At 32.3% G+C, this 8790-nt stretch overlaps 2 protein-coding genes across 4 annotated transcripts; both read left to right on the top strand.

The window, feature by feature from the left end:
* Nucleotides 1-716: 716 nt before the first annotated feature.
* On the top strand, nt 717-5125 carry LOC118445181 (CLK4-associating serine/arginine rich protein). Of its 3 annotated transcripts, none has more exons than XM_035874262.2 (14): nt 717-1017; nt 1275-1372; nt 1429-1604; nt 1707-1922; nt 2008-2183; nt 2260-2333; nt 2416-2757; nt 2845-3255; nt 3353-3460; nt 3602-3650; nt 4233-4296; nt 4366-4471; nt 4549-4821; nt 4902-5125. In XM_035874262.2, the coding sequence occupies exons 1-14, from the start codon at nt 886-888 to the stop codon at nt 4918-4920; spliced, it is 2244 nt and encodes a 747-aa protein (XP_035730155.2). In that variant the 5' UTR covers nt 717-885; the 3' UTR covers nt 4921-5125. The 3 variants fall into 3 exon arrangements, with proteins under 3 accessions (XP_035730155.2, XP_085511764.1, XP_085511765.1); XM_085655638.1 differs by having other exon boundaries at nt 2842-3255; XM_085655639.1 differs by lacking the exons at nt 4549-4821; nt 4902-5125 and having other exon boundaries at nt 2842-3255; nt 3602-3654.
* Nucleotides 5126-5249: 124 nt separating this feature from the next.
* cin (Molybdenum cofactor synthesis protein cinnamon) lies at nt 5250-8580 on the top strand. The gene is made up of 11 exons (XM_085655645.1): nt 5250-5835; nt 5917-6068; nt 6150-6337; nt 6397-6613; nt 6698-6973; nt 7049-7115; nt 7180-7294; nt 7384-7659; nt 7740-7879; nt 7950-8137; nt 8221-8580. The coding sequence occupies exons 1-11, from the start codon at nt 5805-5807 to the stop codon at nt 8458-8460; spliced, it is 1890 nt and encodes a 629-aa protein (XP_085511771.1). The 5' UTR covers nt 5250-5804; the 3' UTR covers nt 8461-8580.
* Nucleotides 8581-8790: the final 210 nt, after the last annotated feature.

The raw sequence follows: 8790 nt of genomic DNA, 5'->3' as shown, positions 1-8790 counted from the left end.
AAAAAAATGCAAAAGAGAGAACAAACTGAATTATGAAACAAAAACCGATTTATTAAGATGAAGAAAAAAATTAACAAAACTCCATGCAAGATGAAGAAAAAGTTGTATCTAACCTGTATACATTGTCATATTATTATTATGATTATTATAATTATTATTATATATAATAATGTAATTGAGAATTTGAAACGATATTACATAAGGTTAATAATAAACAAACGCATCTTCACCTTTGCTGTTACGTTTTCTTTTACATTCCTCTCATCCACTGTACCTAATCCATTCATCCATTTATTCATTCATTCATTCATTCATTCATTCATTCATTCGTACGTACATACATATATGAGCTTTTTTTAAAAGGAACGTTTTAAAAATAATTACGAATCGACCCGCCATAATCCGCATCGATCGAAGCGTTATCTGGTAGTCGATTGTTTAACTTATAACAGTTCCAAGAGAGTCTACTATTATGCATGCATACCATACATATGCATTTTCAATGCGATTTTATATATTTTTTCTTTAGCTTTTTTTTTTTCTTTCGTCATTCAATAACCTCAATCTTCAACAGGGATGAATTATTTCTGATTCTTACAATCTTATTTCTAATTTCCCAGCAGATGTCGTCAGATCCTGTTAAAAAAACGTCCAAAAGTAGAAACTACTTTTCTCTCTCTCTCCCCGCTCCTCGCCCCTCCACCCCTCTCTCGCTCTCTCTTAGATATGACATCCAATAAAAGCGGTTGCAAGGCAACATGTCTGCCCCGTGAAAGACGAAAACGTGTGAATTAGATATTCTTCAGTTTTTTTTTATCGTATTCCACCGAATAAATGGAAGTTCTATTGTTACTTTAATATCACAGAAGTAATCTTTCGTAGATAATGAGTTTTTCCGTAAAGAAAACCGGCGGAAGAATGTGGCACGAAGCTCGAAAGCAAGAGAAAAAGATACGTGGGATGTTGGTCGATTATCGTCGGCGAGCCGAACGTCGTAGAGATTATTATGAAAAAATTGTAAGAACATTAGATTTAGATTTTAAGCATTAAATCATTTTCTATCGACATTATGTAAAATCTCGCCTTTTCTTCGTCCGCAATCAATCATCTGGCCCAATTTGAACGTATTTTCTTTTCTTCTTTTTTCCTTTTCTTTCTTTCTTTCTTTTTTTTTTTCTTCGTTTCCTTTTTTCCTTTTTATACGTCTCGAACGTATACGAACATTTTTATGAAGGACATCCCATTGATTCTCATTAACGTTATACTTCTATCAGAAATCAGATCCTACCCAGTTCCTTCAACTTCATGGCAGACCGTGCAAAATACATTTGGATCCAGCTATAGCAGCTGCTGGTGATAGTCCAGCTAACATGTAAGCATTATAATATTTATAATTTTGAGGACGTGCTTTTAATACTTTATTTTCAGGATGCCCTGGCAAGGAAACGAAGACAATCTTATAGATCGCTTTGATGTACGTGCTCATTTAGATTGGATACCAGAGGCACCAGATACCATCGACGTTGACATTGCTCTTACCAGCGAAGACAGACATATCAATTATGAACGTTATCGCATAATTGTGCAAAATGAATTTTTGGGAGGTAAGAAATTTCCTTTTATAATACACTTTATGTATTATGCGATATTCCCAATAATAATAATAATAATAATGATAATAATAATAATAATAATTGTTCATACAGTCGCAGAAGAAAAATTTTTACATCAAATACATTTGGAGGAACAATTTGGTTCATCCACCAAAGTAGATGCTTCAAAAGATAAGAAAAAATCTTCTAACAATGCTGCTATTGGTTACAATTACGAGACAGAAGAACCAATTCCTGACGCAACAAAAACATTAGATTCTGTTATAGCTGATGAGAAACCAGAGGATGAGGATAGCGACATTGATTTGGGTTAGAAATGAAGTTATTAAATGACATGCTTTTCTATAACCATCGTTATAAAAACTATGGATTTATCATTTTCTCTTTTATGCAGATATATGTGTAGATGTTTCACAAATCGAACCTTCTCAAGCGCACGAGATGAATTTGGTTGCTCAAAAGTATGGACTTTTGGGAGCTGATTATTTCAGTTTTTTGACTCAGGATTTTGAAGAGGCAGAAACATTAAGACAGGCACGCAAGCAGGAAGAAGAAAAGGCGATGTATTCTGTATGTAATATTCAATTATACGTGTAGAATATTTTCACAACAAATTTTGATATCTTTATTTTTATCTATCAAATAGGGTCGAAGATCTCGCAGGGAAAGACGAGCATTTCGAGAAAAGAAGATGATCGGTCGTGTTATGAGCCCACCAAGGTAATTTATAGTTTGCTATGTTTGTGAGATATCTATATTGTGTATATCTTTTTCTTAACATGCATTTATCTCTTTTTTTCAGTTATGCAGCCCGTGAAAGTCCAGAATACAATCCTTACAGGAAATCTTCCTCAAAATCACGTTCACGGTCTGCTTCTCCTGTAAATACTGGACAAATTACTTATATTACAAGTTTTGGCGGTGAGGAAGAAGCTCATAGTAGCTCTTCTCACGTAACTTCATCGAATTCGAAAAAAGTCAATTATTCGCATCTTAGAAGAAGACGATCTGAAAGCCCTGTTTCGAACGAAAGGACAGTTAGTAGAAAATTATCAAAATCTAGATCAAGAAGCTGTTCTCGCTCTGTTAGTAGAAGCAAATCTTACAGGACACGCGACAGGAGGCGCAGTGTCTCGCGAATGAGGTAAATATATCTATCTTTTTCATTATTTCTTTTTAATTTTTCTTAATAGATAGTCTTCTTTCTAATATATCGTAATCTTTATAGTAGATCCAGAAGAACGCGATCGAAACATAGGAAAATGCAAAGATCCAGAACAAGAAGTCGTTCTCGACGATCAAGAACACGTAGTAAATCTCGATCTCGATGTAGAAGTACAAGCAGATCAAGATCGCGTTCGCTTTCACGGTCTCGATCTAGATCCACTTCGCGTCAACGTCAAAAAAGATCAAGAAGTTCCTCATCAAGCAGCATATCAAGATCTAAATCAAGATCGAGATCTAAATCGCATCACAGAAGTCGTTCCAGAGATAGTTATCGTCGAAGACGTTATTCTCCCTCAAAATCGAGATCAAAATCACGCTCAAGATCAAAATCTCAAACAAGATCAAGATCTAGGTCTAAAAGCAATAATAGTAAACGATCACGTAGTATTGAAAATAAAGTGCAAACACTGCCAAGGTATTTACCGTTTCGTTTTATATACATACATTTGTAAATTTTAAGGAAATATTGTCAATTTTCACTTTTTACTATTATTTATTGTTCATTTTACCAGATATTATGGCCGTCGTGGCAAATCCTCCAGTCTTGAATTAGAATTGTCTGACAAGGAAGAAAAAAGCACAGCAGCAACGCTAAAGCCAACAGTAACAACCGCAAGCATGTAAGTAAAATGCCATCATTCTTGTGTAATATATATATATATATGTATGTATGTATGTATGTATGTATGTATGTATGTATGTATGTATAATAATATTCATATCGTCTATTTGAATCTCTTGTCTCGTATTAATTATTGCAGAAACACGCCAAAAGCAGGGTTAAGTACAAATTCTGGTGGCGGACACAAAGTCAGTAAGAACCATAACGCTTTCTTAGTCACTTAACGCACAGAGAATAAAGACAGAACATACTTGTTCCTATATAAATCTCTCAACGAGGAGCTTTAGCGAGTGCTACTCGTTTTGATTCCGTTGGAGCAGACGTCAATGAGGCGTTAACATAATTTTATTTATTCAGTCGTCTATGTTTCATTAATTCCTACAAATTTGCTAACGATTTCCATTTAATCAAAACCACGAAGAATTTGAATTATACCAAAGTTTCTATTACTTAAAATATACACATACATATATATATATATATATATATGTATATGTATATGTATATATGTATATGTATATGTAATTGTTAAAAGAGATCGTAATCGAATTATTTTCAAATTCTTTGCGGTATAGTTCAATTGTGTTCTATTGATCGTAAAGAAATATTCGAAGTAGCATTATTATAATAAAAAAAAAAAAAAAAAAAAAAAAAAAAATAATAAATAAAAAAAAGAAAAAGAAAGAAAGAAAGAAAAAAAAAGAAAAATAATAAAATAAACGACAAAAGATAGTTTGGAAGTACAAAGCATTAAGAGTTTTACTTTTCAGTCTACGAAAATAACACCTCAAGAGCGGCTTAAGAAAAAAATGCAGGCTCTATTAAATAGGCAATGTAAGTGAGAAATTAAAATTGTAATAAAAAAAATCGATCGTTCATATTTTGTAATATTTTGTATCGTAGATAAAGCGGACAAGAAGGCGGAACAATTGAGAATAGAAAAGAAGGAACAACAGAGACAAGACCGAGAAGACGAAATTAGAGAAATGTCATTAAAATTACGTCGAAAGTAAGTTCATATTTGTTTTCATTTTATACAAGAGAGAGAATATATTAAAGAAATATAATATAAATGTACATTTACAGACAAAGAGAAAGAAGACATCGGTATGAAGGTCACAGTTCTGATTCACGATCTTCTATATCTCGTACGCCAAGTCCAGGACGTAGTCCGAGACATCATATACGTAGAGATAGGAGAGAAAGAGACAGGGATTTAGAAATAGATCGAGAAAGAGATAGAGATAGAGAAAGGGATAGAGAAAGAGATAGGCGTGATGACAGAGAAAGATGCAGGCAAGAATCACGAAGAAGATACAGAGATTCTCCGCTTCGTTCTTTAAGTCCAAGAAGTAGTCGGTAATGTCCTACGGATAAATAAATGTCATTATGATTCGAATAACTATTTTCAAATTGATTTACTTTATTTCTTTTTACAGAGGCTTGGTAGACTACTAACGTGAGAGATAAATAATATGCCTAATTCGTTACATCCAGATTTTATATTATAATTTACAAAGAAACTTCCTATTCATTGCATTCCTTCTTAGAAGTGCTGCTTCATTTTTGAATTACACACACACACACACACACAAACAACTATATATATTAATTGAACTGTATTATGCAAGCTATTATAAATTAATTGGAATTTGCTGTAAAATTATATGATATTATTTGCTCTATGTTAGAACTTACAAAAGTTGATTCGAATAAAAGGAATCGTTTATAAAACAATCGAATGATCGAATCACATGATCGAATGTGTGATAACAAAATATTTTATTTCGTCAAGTCATACGATAATAGTCGATTATTCGTACATTTTCAACTTGTTAAATAATTAGATGTGATATTTTGAATTTTATTTCCTTGTGAACGTTCGACTTACCTCAGATATCAACTGTTGTTAAATCATGTATCAGATATTCTTTTAGTTCACTTAAAGCGCTACAATCTATTTCTAAATGTGTATCGGTAAAGTCAGGAACTTTATGGAGATGGTAAAAGAAATTTCAGCTTATAAGATAAGTCTACGTATACGAAAATCTTCATTGCAAGGTATATAGCACGTCTATGATAGAATTTTTTAAAGTCGGTGCAATCTATCATATAAAGCTGAAAGACGTGATTATGCTGATATACGACGTTATATAAATGACAGTATTTAATAGTATGTAGTAATCAATTTGATTAAAAACGTTCGTTATCATTTTGAATAACTAGATAGCCTTGATGTTATCATATTTTTTCCTACCGGTTAGTCTTGTTTCTTTCAACTGAAATATATTACAGTAATAGAAAGATTTGTCAATTTTTGGTTAGTGAATAGAAAAGAGAATATGGCCGGAATTACGTTTGGTATCTTAATTGGTATGTTATTATGTTGTTTATAACAATAATAAAAATTCAATTTATTAATAAAAATGTATATCTATGGTGTTGCTTATTTAGTAAGCGATAGTCGCTCGGAAGGGTCCAGAAAAGATGAAACAGGTCCTGAATTAAAACGTCTGGTCGGTGACATAAACACTGATACAGGAAAAATACTTAAAGGGAAAGTACTTCAGGATAAAATAATACCAGATAAGGAAGAAGTTATAATGGTATGATAATTAATAATAAGGATGTAATTGTTATGTTATTTCTAAATACATTTTTAATTCCAAACGTTTATTAATTCTAAGGAATATTTGGTAAAATGGAGTGATGTACAAAAGTTAGATGTCATTTTGACATCCGGTGGTACTGGTTTTTCCAATAGAGATGTTACACCCGAAGCAACAAAAAAAGTTATCGACAAAGAAGCTCCGGGAATAGCAACAGCTATGCTTGTATCGAGCTTACAAGTGACACCTATGGCCGCACTTTCTAGGTAATATAAGATTGTTATTATTTTGAATTTTTTTGATTTTTTTAACATACGAATTTTAGAGCCATGTGTGGAATTCGTGGAAAAACATTAATCATTAATCTACCAGGATCACCAAAAGCTTTGAAGGAATGTTTAGTTCCTATTGCATCTGTAATACCACATGCGGTTGATTTAATTTCAAATAATCAGGCAGATGTAGAAAGAGTGCATGCATCACACAGCATTACAAAGACAAATAACAATGATCATAGTTGTGTTTTACCTTCTACTACATTGGTACAAGGCTTATGTAACTTATACTTGTATAAAAATATAATTTATGTATCCTTTTTTGTTTAAGCTATAAATACTTTTTTGTAGTTACACTTGGAAAATGTTGCCACGCGTCTCAGGGAATCACCGTACCCCATGCTTTCCGTTGATAAAGCAAGAGAATTAATAAATAAAAATATAGAACTCCAAGGAACAGAAATTGTGACAATTTGGAATGCTCATAACAGAGTTTTAGCTAATGATATATTTTCTCTTTGCGATTTACCACCATTTCGAGCATCTATTAAAGATGGTTATGCCGTTTTGGCAGAGGATGGGAAAGGTAGAAGACGGGTTTTAGGTGCTTTAAAAGCAGGAAATACTGTATGTACAAAATATTTGAGAAATTGTACGATTTAATTCTAGAAATAATTAACTTTATGTTTGTAAAACACGTAGGCAGCGTCTATATCTTTGATACCTGGCTCTTGTATAAGAGTAAATACTGGCGCACCGATACCGGATGGTAAGTGTTTGTTAAAAGAGATTAATGAAAACAAGAATATAAATATTCGGATGATTGCACTTAGATGCAACTGCTGTTGTTCAAGTGGAGGATACAAAGCTTATATTAAAGAACAGCGATAATACGGAAGAGAAAGAAATTGAAATTTTAACTGTACCAAAGGAGGGACAGGACATTAGGTATTTAATTCTTCAAATGCATTTAGTGGTATCTATCGAAATATAATATATATATATATATATATATTTTTTTCTTTTTTCCTTGTAAGACCTATTGGTTGTGATTTAAAAAAAGGAGAGCTCGTAATTAAAGCGCCAATAAAGCTTGGAGCAGCAGAGGTAGGACTTTTAGCTGCTTGCGGTTATAAAGAAGTGAAGGTTTATAAAGTTCCTAGTATAGGGGTATTATCAACGGGGGATGAATTGGAAGAACCAGGGAATGATTTAAAGCCAGGATACGTATATGACAGTAATACGATAACTTTAATATCCATATTACGAGAAAATGGATATGATCCAAAGAATTTGGGAATTGTAAAGGACAAGTAAGTCTATGAACGACAAAGCAAATTATGGGTAAATTTGATACTATTAATTTCGATGCTTTATCGTTTATTTTTCATAGCAAAACCAGCATGGTAGATGCAATTAAAAATGCCTTGGGTAAAGTCGATGTACTCGTAACATCCGGATCAGTGTCGATGGGCGATCGAGATATGTTGAAACCTGTACTAGAACATTATTTTAATGCAAAAATACATTTTGGTAATTATTACTTATTAGATTAATTATTTATCTTAGAAATGAATGTTATATTTGTTATATATTATTATAGGCCGTGTAAACATGAAACCTGGTAAACCAACAACTTTTGCAACTTGTATATATAATGGTAAAAAAAAATATTTCATGTGTCTGCCGGGTAATCCAGTTTCGGCAACAGTTACTTCGATTTTATTTGTTATACCTTTACTTAACGAAATGCATGGTGATATTTCGAAACCCGTCATCATAAAGACGAAGGTTCGTCCACTTTATATAAATATTTACCGAATTGTGTATGTATATATATATATATATATATAATTTTTATGAATTAATTGCAGGTGGATTCGACTTATCAATTGGATCCTCGTCCGGAATACGCAAGAGTTATCTTAACGTGGAAAGACGAAGCAGATCTTCCATTGGCCCATAGTACTGGAAATCAAATAAGCAGTAAATTATTCAGTTGTAAAAATGCTAATGCATTGTTAATGTTACCAGGGAAAACGGTTGCTAAGACGGCACTGTATCCGGGTGAAGTCGTAGAAGCGATACTTCTTAATCCTAGAACTACAATGTAATACCGAAATGTCTGCATATTCCTTAAATATTATTATCCATGCCTTACGATTTTTTACACGATTTATATGGTTTATATAAGTATCTACATTTTATTTTAATAAGAAAAATTATTTTTTGAAGAGAGGTGTATATATATATATGCGTGTGTGTGTATATATGTGTGTGTTTCCCAATCTCCCAATGAGATAGATTTGTTTTCTATAAAAAAAAAAAAAAAAAAAAAAAAAAAGAAATCGTACCTCGTACTCTTTCGCGCGCTTAAATAACAAAGGACAGCTGACGAGAGTACGATTATTCGATCGTAACATTTATCGACAAATATCGATAAC

The sequence above is a fragment of the Vespa mandarinia genome, chromosome 3 (assembly GCF_050613455.1).
Source record: "Vespa mandarinia isolate Hongniang chromosome 3, ASM5061345v1, whole genome shotgun sequence".
In the NCBI taxonomy this organism is placed as follows: Eukaryota; Metazoa; Arthropoda; class Insecta; order Hymenoptera; family Vespidae; genus Vespa; species Vespa mandarinia.
Note: the sequence above shows the minus strand (reverse complement) of the source record. Positions and strands in the feature narration are given on the sequence as shown.

Coding starts and splice junctions, on each gene's coding strand:
- LOC118445181 (XM_085655638.1), top strand. CDS start 886: ATGAGTTTTTCCGTAAAGAAAACCGGCGGAAGAATGTGGCACGAAGCT. Junction 1,018..1,274: donor GAGATTATTATGAAAAAATT/GTAAGAACATTA, acceptor TACTTCTATCAG/AAATCAGATCCTACCCAGTT. Junction 1,373..1,428: donor GGTGATAGTCCAGCTAACAT/GTAAGCATTATA, acceptor CTTTATTTTCAG/GATGCCCTGGCAAGGAAACG.
- cin (XM_085655645.1), top strand. CDS start 5,805: ATGGCCGGAATTACGTTTGGTATCTTAATTG. Junction 7,295..7,383: donor AAGGAGGGACAGGACATTAG/GTATTTAATTCT, acceptor TTTCCTTGTAAG/ACCTATTGGTTGTGATTTAA. Junction 8,138..8,220: donor CCGTCATCATAAAGACGAAG/GTTCGTCCACTT, acceptor AATTAATTGCAG/GTGGATTCGACTTATCAATT.